At 40.5% G+C, this 14,925-nt stretch overlaps 1 protein-coding gene across 2 annotated transcripts in view; it reads right to left on the reverse strand.

Moving 5' to 3' along the window:
- The window catches only part of slc12a1 (solute carrier family 12 member 1), a 150,801-nt gene that overhangs the window by 69,756 nt on the left and 66,120 nt on the right, over window positions 1-14,925 (reverse strand). For both annotated transcript variants that reach the window (XM_073024915.1, XM_073024914.1), the window contains exon 12: window positions 1,684-1,807. In XM_073024915.1, the coding sequence (XP_072881016.1) occupies window positions 1,684-1,807 (124 nt within the window). The remainder of the gene's footprint in view (window positions 1-1,683; window positions 1,808-14,925) is intronic.

Below are 14,925 nucleotides of genomic sequence, written 5' to 3' on the forward strand. Positions count from 1 at the left end.
TCAACATCTTAGTAAACACAAAGTGCAATGCAGATGCTGTGGTCAAATCAAGACGTACAAACAAGCTGGATGAACTCAGCAGGTCGGGCAGCATCCATTGAAAGAAGCAGTCAACGTTTCGGGTCAAAACCCTTCGTCAACATCTTATACAGTTGTGACATGATGTCCAACTGTTGTACTCAATACCCTGACTGAAAGGCAACCATGCCAAACACCTTCTTCACGCCCTGTCTACTTGTGTCATTACTAAGGAACTATGTACTGTATCCCTGGGTTTCTGTTCTCTAAGGTCCTGTCATTTAATGTACAAATCCTGTCTTGGTTTAACTTGTCAAATTGCAACACTTAGTGCTTGCCCGAGTTAAATGCCATCTGCTAATCCTCGGCCCATTTCCCAGCCAATTTAGATCCAGTTGTAATTTAAAGATAACCTTCTTTAATGTCAACAAACTCTGCCATCTACTTTCTCACTCAAATTATTATTGTAGATGACAAAAGGCAGACGCAGCATCAAGCACATTGCTGGTCAAAGGCCCACAATCTTAAAAACACTCCACTACTTCTGAGTCTTACCACCAAGCCAATTTTGTATCCAACTGGCCGGCTCCTCCTTGATCAAATGTTAATCAATGCTGCACTGTAAATGTAAAAATGTCATGTGTGGATTCTATCGTGGGGTCAGATGCGTATTTTGAAATAAGGCATCCAAGAATGAGGGTGTCCAACAATTTACAAACGATTAGTGCAAGCTTGTACTTGAGAGTTTCAGAGTTCAAAATCTAAGTGAGGACTCCCTTATAGGAAGGTAGCCAGTTTAAACATTGCTCTAGCAGGAAGTGTTGATTACAGAATGCCTTCCTCTGAAACCGGCATTAAGGATTTTGGCAGCATCGCTTGTTGGAAGTCTTTTCCTGTTTTTCTCCAACTCACTTCATTTGAAGAAACCAGTTTGATTTTTGCAAGAGTTCTTCTAGCATTTCTGGCCACTTAAATTCTGGGGGTAATTTGCTGAATCACTTGAGGGTGTGGTGACTTGCATCCCAGTTTAAGTCAGTCTACTTGAAGTTAATTTTGTGGAGAATTGTACAGCACTGTGGCTACGATAAGAGGAGAAATACACTATATGCAATACAAGTGTTCGGATTTTGCTTTCAGCACAAGTTAAAGACTAGTTCCGTCCGGAGTAAACTATTCCGGTCATTATTAAGGCAAACACGGTACAAAATCTTGCCTGGATGAAATTTTAGATACCATGCTCTATAACATAGAGCACAGCCACAAAAAAACAACACTTAAGGACTCAGAAATCTTAAACCACCAAAAATCCATACAGATTAAAAATTAATTAATATAATACAATGTGCGCATTGTTTGGAAAACTGTCTTGCATTCAGATGAATCTTGAGTTCTATAGACACTTGTGATTCCACAAGGGGTAAAAATAACTCAAAATGTCCTTTTTTCAAAATAATTACACGTGTAATATTTTGTATTAATGTCACTAATGCAGCAATGGAAATAAGACTTAGATTTTATTAAGATGTTCAAGTTAAAGGCTTGATTTTATAGATACTGAGAATTTCTACTTTTTCTGTTTTTATCTCAGGACGTTGCAGGTTTCTGTAAAAATTCCAAACTACATTTTAAGAGCAATTTAAAGGATTGAAGATAAACCCCACTTACCAATCAGAATGAATGCAACAGCAATAAAGAATGCCAAAATATAGCTTCTAATAGGTTCACCATTCTTCCCATATCCCTTTCCAAAGAAATAAAGCCCCTTATAAATATTATCCTTGCAGAGTGCCTGTAGAGAAAATAAAGTCAGTTATTTGCAACCTAACAAACCCATTTCTACAGAGGAATTTTAGATCAGCAGCCATTTTAGCTACAAGTATAGACCATACTGTCCCAAGTGATAACCAGCTCAACCTACCAGCTTTTTCACCATTCCACTCATTAATCTTCAGAAACACAAGTTCTCCAGTTATATCAATAGGCATTCTTAATAACTTATTCCACAAGTTCATTACATTTTTGATGTAAAGATGTTAAGAAATCTTCTCCCTTGCTACTTAATACAGTAAAAAGAAAAATTGGCCATCAATTCCTACCTGTGCTTCAAAAATTTGACTAGGATATTACAAAAACATTGTTTTCTTAAAAAAATGAAGACAAATGTATCAATGGTTTTCAAAACAAGGAAAAGCTTCATTTGGTATTTTGTACTACTTATTTTCTGGGTACAAGAACAGACAGAATTTAGTCAAAGAGTACATAGTGAAGTAAAATGATGTGTGAGTAAAGTGTCAGTCAGTCATGCTAATCACAGTAAATCTGAATTCTCAGTCAAGGGGAAAAGAAACCAATAAAAAATTATTCTACCTTTTGAAATGTTGTATGAAGTATCTGGTCAAAGCTTTTTACCATCCATCCCCATTACCTATGTCTTGTTTCCTTTATTTCCTCTTGCAAATGAGTTATCCTAGTTCTCAACTTTAAATCTCTTCAACTTCACAACTTATTATTCTGTTTTTCATAATTATTATTCCATAATTACTCAATATAATTCATTGAAGTATTTGCTACAGGGACAGTGGATGCACTGGCTGTGAGCTTTCAAAATTCTCAAGAATGATTCCCACATATCGGAAATGAAGAAAATCTATTATTTAATAGGGGAGGAAGAAAGAAAACTTGAAACTAGAGATCAGTTCTCCTATTACAAGTTGCAGAGAAGGTGCTGGAATGTATTAACTGGTAAAAGAACACTTGTTAAAAATATAAAAATAAGCACGGTGAGATCAATATGGATTTATGAAAAGGAAATTATTTTTAGGTTTCTCAGTTTAAGGTTGTAAACTGGCAGAAATTAATAAGAATTAACCAGATGACTTGGTGTATCTGGAGTTTAAGGCTTTCAAAGCATCTTAATAAAATAAATTTCAAGTGTATGGAATTGGAGGCAATATACTGGTGTCAATTCAGGATTAGTAAACAGACAGAAAACAATAAGAATAATCTGTTCATTTTCAGGTTAAGAGGCTGGTACGATGATATCAGGATTAGTGTTATGACTTCCAGTTTCCGATCTATTTCAATGATTTGTATAACACTGAGTGTCATTTTCCAAATTTGTTACCGATACAAACCTAGCTTTGAAGCTTTTCACAGCCTAGATTTCCAAGTGTATAATCAGTTTAAGTAAATGTGCAAAGACAAAGAGGGTGGAATATATTGTAGAAACATGTGGAAAAAAAGGAGTATCTATTTAAAATAAGATGAAACGAGCATCTCATTTTAAAAAGATGTTCCTTTTATTGTATAAAAAGGAATATCTTTTTGAAAAGAGAGATTGAAAGGTATTGATGGTCAAAAGAACCAGTGAGTGTTCTTGTACATGAATTATTGAATATTAGCATCCAGATTCAGAAGGAAATTAGGAAGGAGAAGAGTAAACTAGCCTTTACTGCAAGTGGTTTTGATCACAAGAGTAGAGATGTCTCCTTCCAATTATGTAGGGCAGTTATGAATGCATTTGGAATACACTGACACCAAGGAGTGATATACCAAATGATAGAGAAAGCTTGGTGCCAGATTAAGATTAAGCAGACCATGCATTTACTCAAATTCAGTTGAATGAGTAATGACCTTAGCATAAAAAATTCTTATAGGCTTAAAGTGGATGTAAGGTTGAGGCTTCCTTGTCAGGGATTTCTAAAACCATGAAGGTTATAGTTTCAAGTTAAGCAGACAGCTAAAATGAGACAACATTTCTTCACCCACGGCACTGAACCTTTGGAATTCTTTAATCAATAGGCCTATCAAGATTTAGTTACGGAGTATATTCAAATTACTTTTTGGAATTAAAGAAAGCAAGGGATATAGGGTTTAGTGCAGGAAAGGGGTGCTGATGATCTTACTAAATATCAGAGCAAGCATGATATTCCTTTTGTTATACCCATCCCTTTCCCACCTCTACAACTGAAAATTTCCCAGTTCAAAAGGCTCTCAGACCTGAAAACCTGAAGTATTAACTGTTTCTCTTTCCACAAATGCTGCCATCTGATCTGATGTTTCCAACATTTTCTACTTTTTCCTCTAAATATCATATAAATTCCCTTTACACTATAGCCCACTCTTCTCTGTAACTTACAAATGTTAACTGTTTTTTGGTACTGATGAAAATCACTGATGTGCAATGTTTACCATTTTCCTTAGACCTACTGAGTACTTCTAACAATATTTTTATTCTTTAAGTTAATTAACTACAATTACTGAATCATTTGAGTAGTGTGAAGTCTCTGAGATAACCAATGCTCTCATCAGCATAGATCCATATGGCCCATTTCATATAGATAATTCGTTAAGCCAAGCAAATGACGCTGACTATGTGTAATTTGTGTTCCATGCCTGCCTTTATTTCTTCTAGTGAAAACTTTTTGGCTATTAGATTCAGCTTCTCAAAACTCATCTTCAGGGTAGGCAGCTTCCACTCCACCACTAAGCAGAATTTCCAAGTAATGACATGCACCCTGAAAACATACCCGAGGAGGATATTTCTGTCTGCCTTCCTGTTCTTCTGCTCAGCACTAACCATTCTTCCATCTACACGTCTACAAGAGTGCTTCAGACAAATGGCTAAGCTCCTCTGATGGCAAAGGCTTACAGTATAAGAATGAAAATGCTTCCAACCTTCCCTGGAGAACATTCCTAATTGACTACGATGGCACTGGTGAGTTACTTTCTTGAACCAGGACATCACAACATCTCCATATAGAAGTATCCCAGGCCCTATAACCTTCAGGTGGGGGGGAGGGGTTAAATCAAGCATTTAACACCCACCCCCACCTTTCATAATGAAACAATCAGTCACGTTTCTGACTACGAGTTGCGATTGAAGCTATGCCCAGGTGCTACAAATACTGAAAACTGGGAAGCAATACTAGCAATAGCACAAGAGAAGGATGGTTTCTTGTAGGGACATCAATAACATTTAATTACATCATCCAAAATCCACCTCTATCAAATTCCTGGATAAACCCAATCTTGAAGGCGGTAAAAAGCTGGTAAATGATTCATCTTCTGATTCCCAAAGCCATTTTTCTAGCACAAGTTAGGAATGTATCAATCCACTTGTCTGGACAAATGCTCCTCCAACAACAAAACAGCCTAGGTTCCACCTCCAACACTTCAACACTTACACCCTCCACCAGCACACCATGGCTGCAAGGAGTTCATCTGTCAAAGCACATTAATTAATCATCTTGCAAGAGGACACCTTCCAAGGCAGCATATTCTTCTATCAGTAGCCCATATGAATATATTAATTCTGTTACACACCATATAGATTTCAAACTTTAAAATTCAGAGTAAATTTATTACAAAAGTACATCTGTGTCACCATATACAACACTGAGGATTTGTTTTCTTGCAGGCATACTCAGTAAGTACAAGAAATATTAGAATTTATGAAAGACTGCACCCAACAGGATAGACAAACAAAACAAACTGTGAAAATATAAATGAAAAAGAAAATAGACACACTGGACAGCAAATTTTTTCAAAAGCGTTACTTCCTCAGAAATGTTTTGTAGTTACAATAGACCACTTGAAGCTAAAGACACATATAATTTCAGACTACTTGTATCACAAAGGAATTTGGAGAAACAAGAAATTAACATTTATTAAATATAATATATTTAATTGCATACCACTGCTGACACTTTACAATAGTTCAACTAAACTAAAAAGCATTTTGTTGATGATTTTCATTTGTACTCAGTGTCTGAGGCTATTCGCTCATGTGTCACAATAATCATCTAGCATTAATAGATTCCAGTTGCCTTGATACCGTTTCTCCATGACTACAATGTCCTAGTGAAACCTTTCACCACGCTTGTCACCGACAGCGCCAGGACTTACAGAGAAGTCTAAATGGGAATGGAGACAATAAATCTTTACTGACATGTTGCACTTCATGTTTGAAGCATGCTGTCAACAAGCTGCACATAGTTTGGTGCTCTGCAGTTGCCAAAATTTTCACAACATCCTTTAACATCCTCCAGTCAATTTTCTCCTGTTCCACCACAAGTTCTTAGAATTAATTGCCTGTCACTGATGAACTGTCTGATTTGTGGACCAACAAGAATGCCTTCTTTAATTTTAGCATCAATTATTCTTGGAAATATCTGTCTCAAGTATTGAAATCCTTCACCTTTTTTGGTCATTGCTTTCACAAAATTTTTCATAAGCCCCAGTTTTATAAGAAGAGGAGACAAAAATATCTTTGTTGGGTCTACAAATGGCTTATATGGCACACTTTTCCACCCTAGAGTCAACTGCTTACAGAGTGACCAATCCTTTTTAATGTAATGAGATTCTTTAGCGATGGCTGTCCTATTTGCAAATGGAACAACAGTACTCGGTGTATCTGAACTGTATTCCTAGTAAAAGCACTACTACTTTCAGATCAGCACAGACGTTCCAGTTGTAGTTACTGTATCTGTTTCAACAAGACTGCCAAATTTCAGTAGTTTTCTTTTATGTGTACTGCACAGCTGATAAGTGGATATTGCCATCGCGCAGCAGCACAGCTTTTAGTCTTAACACGGAAGAATCGATAAAAAGACGCCATTCTTGAGGATCATGCTGGCAACCCAAAGCATGTCCAAGCATGCCTGGACAAGATAGAAAACCTTTCAGCTTACATTGTGGGCAATATTTTAATTGGCCTGTATTATAAATTGAAAGTTTAAAAATAGGCGATTACAAAAAAATGACATATAATAGGGAAATAGCATGGTGATGATCATAATCAGCAGCCCAAAGTCCATAAGATACACCCAAAAGCATTCAGAAAGAAAAACCTTTGAAGTCCAGTGATAGAGAACATGAGATGAAGAATCCTTGAAAGTGGGTGTTTAAGTTTTGGCAACAGTTTAGTGATACGGCAAGTGAAGTAGAGTGAAGCTATCCCCTATAGTTCAAGAGCCTGAAGGTTGAGGAGTAATAACTGTTCCTGAACCTGGTGGTGTGGGTCCTGAGGCTTCTGTACCTTCTTCCTGATGGCAGCAAGAAGAGAACATGGCCTGGGTGGTGGGGTCCCTGATGATGGATGCTGCTTTCCTGTGACAGCACTCCATGTCGATGTACTCAATGATGATGAGGGCTTTACCCATGATGGACTGGGCCATATCCAATACATTTTGTAGAATTTTCCATTCAAGGGCATTGATGTTTCCATACCAGACCACGTTGCAACCAGTCAATGCCACACATCTACAGAAGTTTGTTAAAGTTTTAGATCTCATGCCAAATCTTGGCAAACATTTAAGTATTTCAAAAATTAAGTTCCATAAGGTTATCATAACCGGAGAGATGGGGCTCATCAGCTGTGGTTAGCTATAGACACTCATGGGACAGGATTTGGGATTAAATCTGAGGAAAAAATCCAGAGCTGGAGTCCCCAAGGCAGACCTATGTTAAGTTCAACTCCTGTGATGCCACTGGTGCCAAACTGTATCTGTCTCTGCCATTCCTTCATATCCATCAGCTGTGTGGAGAGGGGGAGCCCGCTGCATGGGCAACAGCTTACTCTCCATATTGTACTGGCCTGGCTTGTTTACAGGTTTCCCCCACTATCCGAAGGTAGAGCATTCCTATGAAACCTTTTGTAAGCCGAAATGTCGTAAAGCGAAGAAGCAATTACCATTAATATATATGGGAAAACTTTTTGAGCATTCCCAGACCCAAAAAATAACCTACCAAATCATACCAAATAGCACATAAAACCTAAAAAAAGGCATGTACACGCATGCGCACACACCTGCCTGTCACGGTCATGGTAGTCTTTCTCGGGGTAAACACAAGTTTAAAGTGGGCGCCTTTCTTCGTAAAAGCAAAAATCCTCTTTGGATTGCTTTCAGTTAGTGAAAACAGGTCCTAATGTGGGTCTTTCATAAAAGCAAAGTGGTGTAAAGTGAACTTTCGTAAAGCAGGGGACATCTGTATCACATAGGCAGCTACAGTGCAATATCCATGGTCAACTCCAACCAACAGAGGGCCTCATTATTTCAAAAATTTGAGAAGAAACATTGAGATAGAAAACTTAAAATTTTAGCAGTAATAGAACAGAGCTTAAAACGAAATTATCTTCCAACAAGTAAAAGGAATTGAATTACTTCAGTTCTTATTCACCTGCATTTCACCAAGGCTGCAGCTTCAGAATTCTATAAACTGTTTACACCACTTCAATACTTTTGAGCAACTGTTAGATTTCTCTGGGCAGCTCATAAAGCAATATACTTTATTCCCTATTAAAATTATATGATATAAATGATTTACTTTCTGCAAAGATTCACTTCACTGGACTCACACTAATATCACACCTCTTCACATTCCTTTAGATGTCAAAATTAGCAACTAAAATCAGGAAGAGAAAATATTACTCATGAATATTTATAGCTGTGGCACAATCAGGATTAGTGAGCCATTTCTGCAAGAGTCACTGAAGCAAAAACTGCCAAAGGCTTTTGAAAGTAATTAGAAATGCTTTGCAAGCGTAGTAACAAAAAAGTAGCCATTACCCTTGATCCTACTCTTGTAACCCATTAATGACACCAAGTACCAAAAATGGGAAAAATATTGTAATGGTTGATGTAGTAATAGTACAAATATGCAATTACTCCTCTCAAGCAATTCTTTATTCAAAGTTCAAAGTACATTTATTATTAAAGTATATGTACAAGCAAGTCTGCAAATGTTGGAAATCCAAGCAACACACACAAAAAGCTGGATAAACTCAGCAGGCCAGGCAGTATCTAGGAAAAGAGTACAGTAGACATTTCTGGCCGAAACCCTTTGGCAGGACGAGAGGAAAAAAAGCTGAGGAGTAGATTTAAAAGGTGGGGGAGGGGATAGAACCTAACCCCTTAATTGCTCTGTTCAGTTTTTGGGGCGAGACAGATTTATGTCTGGGTCCGACCAAATGCCGAATACTATTCTTTGCCTCTCTCCTGGCGAGACGCTTGATCCTCCTTAGATGGAGAGATGTTGCCCCGCCCACTCATGCGCAATGGCTTAACGACATTATGGCCTGCTTGGACCTCGAAAAAATTCATTATTCAGTTCTTAATTCGGATCTAAAGTTCCATAAGGTCTGGGGACTTTTTATCGAGTACTTTCATAACCTTCCTCCTGACTAGGGTTTGTTTTTTTTCTTCTTTTCGGTCCCTTGCTTTCAGGTCCCTTTTTTTTCTGGTAGTAGGCATTATTATCCTCTGTTACTAAGTGTATTCACAGTCTAGGAGTTTGACTGTCCGGACTTATACTCTTTATACTGTGTGGTGGTTGGTCTGGTGTTGTTGTTTTTTTCTTGTGTGGTGGGGCTTGGGGAGGACACTAAGCTCACTTGTCTTTAATTTAGGTGCTTTTTTGTTAAATTCTCTTCCTTTGTAGCATATTGTTATTGTATGCTTAATCTTGCACTGTATTAATGCTCCTCATTGGGATTTGGGGTTTTTAATTTTGTAAAATGTTTTGAAAAACTAATAAAAAAATTTAAAAAAAAAGATAGGGGGAGGGGATAAAGAAACACAAGGTGATAAGTGAAACAGTCCTTCCAGGTGATGCGACACTTTGCCTGTGAGTCTGTTGGGGTCATAAACTGTGTTTGGTGCTCCCGGTGTGGCCTCCTGTAGATTGGTGAGACCCGACGTAGATTGGAAGACCACTTCGCCGAGCGCCTACACTCTGTCGGCCAGAAAAAGTGGGATCTTTCAGTGGCCACCCATTTTAATTCCACTTCCCATTCCCATATGTCCATTCATGGCCTTCTCCACTGTTGTGATGAGGCCACACTCAGTTTGGAGGAACAACACCTTACATTCCATTTGGGTAGCCTCCAACCTGATTTCTCAAACTTCCAGTAATATCCCCCACACTCCTCCTTCACAATTTCCCATCCCCTTTTCCCCCCCCCTCACCTTATCTCCTTGCCTGCCCATCGCCTCCCTTTGGTGCTCCTCCTCCCTTTTTCTTTCTTCCATGGCCTTCCGTCTCTTTTACCAATCAACTTCCCAGCTCTTTACTTCATCCCTCCCCCTCCAGGTTTCACCTATCACCTTGTGTTTCTCTCTCCCCTCCCCCCACTTTTAAAATCTACTCATCAGCTTTTTTCTCCAGTCCTGCTGAAGGGTTTTGGCCTGAAATGTCAACTGTACTCTTTTTCTAGATGCTGTCTGGCCTGCTGAGTTCCTCCAGCATTTTGTGTGTGCTACTCTTCATACAACCTTGAGATTCATCTCCTTACAGGCAAGCCATAGAACAAAGAACCTCAACAGAACCCATTAAAAATGAAAGAAGACTGTCAAGCACCCAATGAATAGAGACAGAATAAGAACAAATTGTGCAAAAAGCATTCAGAAGTGAAGTTCTCAACACCAGGCATCACTGCAGCCGATTCAGAAGGCCTCAGTCCAGCACAGAGGTCAGCAAACCCCATGGCACAGCTCTCATCTCCGATCCTGAGACCCTGATCATTTCAATCTGACCCAGCACTTAAATTGGCCAAACCTCAGCTTGTTCCTCATCCACTGGCTTGGGCTCTGCTGTCTTGATAAGGTTAATACCCAACCTTCCAATTCGGCTCGGCTCTCAAATCGATCAAACCTTGGATTGTTCCTCGCCTCGACTCTGCCTTATCGAACTACCCGACCTTTTCACTTCAGCTTGGCTCTTACACCAATCAAGCCTTGGATCTTTCCATGCCTCACCTTGACTCCACTGCATCGAACTGCCTCCAGCCACTCCAGCAACTTCAGCCTGGACATGCTCCAACTGTCCTGCCTCAGCAAGCTTCCCAGTCACACCACAAAAATGCCACATCATAAAAGCAATTCAGCTCAACTCCAACAGCGAAGCCACAGGCACTGTTTGCAGCGATCCTTTACCAGAAAAAGTGTGAATAACAAAGTATTTAGTTACTTTCTTTGTTTCATTGACCACCAGCAAGCTGTTGCTCAAACTAGTACATAGCGCCATCTTAAACTGGTGTACAATGTACTTACATTTAAAACTTCATGGACGGATATGTAACTCTACACCAACTCTACATGATGCATGACAAAGCTGCTTCATGATTTAAAACCCTGTTTTCAGAGGGATATATGGAGATATCCCTTCTATTAAACTCGGTGATAAAAGATAGACTTAAGTCAGCTCCCTTTGACAAGGCAGTGGGTTTTGTCATTCATGCTGGTGTTCTATTCAAATATCATATTGTAACTCAGAAATTTTGTAAGAGAATATGTCAGGAGTACAGTGCTGGCCCAAGCACAGAGGAATCAACAGTTCACTGAGTTTTAATAAGAACTTGACAGATGAAAGAAAAATTAACGCTAAGTCAACAGGACCTCTAAGAACTCTCAAACTAACCAAAAACTAGTGCCATCACTGCGATAGTGACCTAGAACTAAATTAATACCACTCCTTTAACAGCATCTATCTAAATCACTAAACATCTTTCCCAGTATGTGGACTAAGGTAAGCAAGGAGTGTTATCATCACTGTGCTTCGATCAAGACTTGATAAGACTAAAACAACTGGAGAGAGTTAAAAGACAAGTAAGTACAGATACAAATACTTTATTGTCACCAAACAATTGATACTAGAGCGTACAATCATCACAGTGATATTTGTTTCTGCGCTTCTCGCTCCCTGAAGTACAAATTGAAGTAAATATAATAAAAATTTAAATTATAAATCATAATTAGAAAATAGAAAAGGGAAAGTACGGTAGTGCAAGTCAGGTCTGGATATTTGGAAGGATATGGCCCAGATCCGGGTCAGGATCTGTTCTGCAGTCTTAGCACAGTTGGAAAGAAGCTGTTCCCAAATCTGGCTGTATGTATCTTCACGCTCCTGAACCTTCTCCCAGAGGGAAGTGGGACAAAAAGTGTGTTGGCTGAGTGGGACTTATCCTTGATTATCCTGGCAGCACTGCTCCAACAGCATGTGGTGTAAAGTGAGTCCAAGGATGGAAGATTGGTTTGTGTGATGTGCTGGGCTATGTTCACGATCTTCTGCAGCTTCTTCCGGTCTTGGACAGGACAACTTCCATACCAGGTTGTGATGCACCCTAGAAGAATGCTTTCTACGGTGCACCTATAAAAATTAGTGAGGGTTTTAGGGGACAGGCCAAATTTTTTCAGCTTTCTCAGGAAGTAAAGGCACTGGTGGGCCTTCTTGGCAGTGGACTCTGCTTGGTTAGACCAAGCCAGGTCATTCGTGATATTCACCCCAAGGAACTTAAAGCTTTTGACCGGTTCCACCTGCACACCACCTATGTAGATGGGGTCATGCGGTCCGCTACTCCTTCTGAAGTACAAAGGAATCCTAACTGGCTGGGATGTGTCCTTCTCACATGCATAACTGTCATCTTCTTTCAGCTGCCCACCAGTGAGAGCGCACAGACTCAACAACAGTGACTTCCATAGTTGTGATTAGGCCCCCCTCTCTATGGTGCAGCTCCCTGTGCCTGCTGGAAGTCCCGAATGAAAGACTTCTCCAGGCCACACCCCTCCCAATCAACAGGGTACTGGACAATGCACCACACCCAGTGAGATGCCAGGATGCACCTGGACAGAATAGAACAGGGACCCATCCATCAAGCAGGGAGAGGTTGAGGGGGCTTGATTGGGAGGGAAGGGAGAGGAAGTCACTTCACAGATGATGGAGGGCACAACCTATAGGAGGTTCTTCTCCATTACAAATAGTCCCATGGTGTAAGACCAACTTGTGGCTCTCTACTCTGAATGGAAGATCTCTAGATGCCAGTCAGACTTTGTCCCCTGGTTTTAGAGGCTTCACCTGTCAGTTAAGCTGATCAGCCTGCCAAACAATTTGCTTCTGGTTGCGCAGCACAGAAGCCCTGGCCAAGTCTTCACATGCAGCAGGGACTCCAACGTCAATTTCTTGGGTCAGGGAACAATGCTACCTGGATTCCCTTTTGCCATTCAAAGAGGGACATGCTATTGCAGGGCGACTGAAGTTTATTGTGGGTAATCTCTGGCCTAACTGGATGTGATCTCCAGATTGTGGGGTTGGAAGAGACATGGCAGTGCAGGGTTGTCTCCAACTCCTGATTCACTCACTCAGTTTGGCCGTTAGATTGGGGGTGGAAACCTGATGAAAGGCTGGCTGTGGTTCCCAAAAGAGAATAGAAACAGTATGTGAACTGTGGTCCTTGATCAGACACTATGTCCTGAAGAAAGTTGAGCACATACTGAACCATGAGGTGGCAGTCTCACGAGCTGACAGGTGCTTGGGGAGTGCAATGAAGTGGGCTGCTTTAGAGAACTGATCCACCACAATTACCAGAATGGTAGTGTTCCCATATGATGGGGGCAAACCAGCAATGAAATCCACTGAGAGGTGGGACCAAGGCAGTGAGGCACAGGCAGACCAACAAGGGACTGACATAACATCTTGTTCTGGGCACAAATGGGACAGACAGAGATGAACTTGTGGACCCCTTAGGACAGACTACCACCAAAATCATCTCTATAAATTCCAGGGTCTGTTGAATTCTCAGGTGGTCAACCAGACGGGAAGGGTGACCCCACACCAACACTCTGGGACACACATTAGGAGGGACAAGCAGCAAACTGAGAGGTCCCCCACCATGGCTGAGATCTGACTGTTGGTCAGATTTCGCCACTGTTTCTATTTCCCAAATCACCGGAGCAGCTCTGCATGTGTTGGGGCTCTGGATTGGCTTTATTCTCAGATGTCAAAACTGGTGGGAGAGAGCATCGGCCATGATATTCTTGCTGCCAGGATGGTAGATGAGGGTGAAATTAAACTGAGTGAAAAAGAGACCTCAATAGCTAGACGGGAGTTGTGTCACCTGGTGTCATGAATGTAGGAGAGGTTTCTGTAATCTGTGCATACCAGATTACAGTTTAGCCATGCCTCCAGAGCCTCCTTGATAGAAGTTCTCAGTTCCCAGCATCATAGAAACATTTTGCAGGAGTCAAGCAATGGGAAAGAAAAGCACAGGGGTGCAGATGATTATCTGCTAAAGAGCGCAAGGGTAGTACAGCTCTAATGCCAATATCAGATGTAACAACTTCGACGGTGAATGGATGAGATACATCTGGATGTTGCTTCACCACTTTCCTAGTGCTTTATTTTTGACAATGCTTGAACTGCTTGTCCACTGGAATCTTGCAGAGGACTTCTTGGTGAGAGCAATTATGGGAACTGCAATGAGACTGAAATTTCTGATGAAGCAGAGATAAAAGTTTGCAAACTCCATGAAGCGCTTCACCTGTTTGACTGTAGATGGTTTGGGCCACTGGGCCTGCCTGAATTTTACACGAGTCCATTTGAACAGTGAAAGGGATGAGAATGTAGCCCAAAAACAACACCTGCTCTTTGTGGAACTTGCGCTGTCTGGCCTAGCATAAAGGTTGTTCTCAAGGAGCCATTTGGGAACCTTCCAGACATGCTGGAGGTACTCCTGCTGAGAGCAGGAATAGATAAAAATGTTGTCCAAATACATAATTAAAAAAACTGATTCAGTGTGTCTCAGAGCATATCATTGACTGGGGCCTGAAAAACAGCAGAAGCATTGGCCAGAACAAATAGCATAACAAGTTACTCAGTGGTCAGTGGGGGTGTTAAATGCAGTCTTCCACTCATCCCTTTCTTGGATGCAAACCTGGTTGTAAGCATTGCACAGATCTATTTTAGAGAATATAGCTTCTCTCTGGAGATGTTCAAATGCAGAGGTAAGCAGGGGAAGAGGCCAGTGGTTCTTCACCATGATGTTGTTGAGGGACTGATAATCAATGCAGGGATGGAGCTAACCATCCTTCTTGTTCACAAAATTGAAGCCTACCCGTTGGTGAGGTAGCTAGA

Source organism: Hemitrygon akajei, chromosome 21 (genome assembly GCF_048418815.1).
Source record: "Hemitrygon akajei chromosome 21, sHemAka1.3, whole genome shotgun sequence".
NCBI lineage: Eukaryota > Metazoa > Chordata > Chondrichthyes > Myliobatiformes > Dasyatidae > Hemitrygon > Hemitrygon akajei.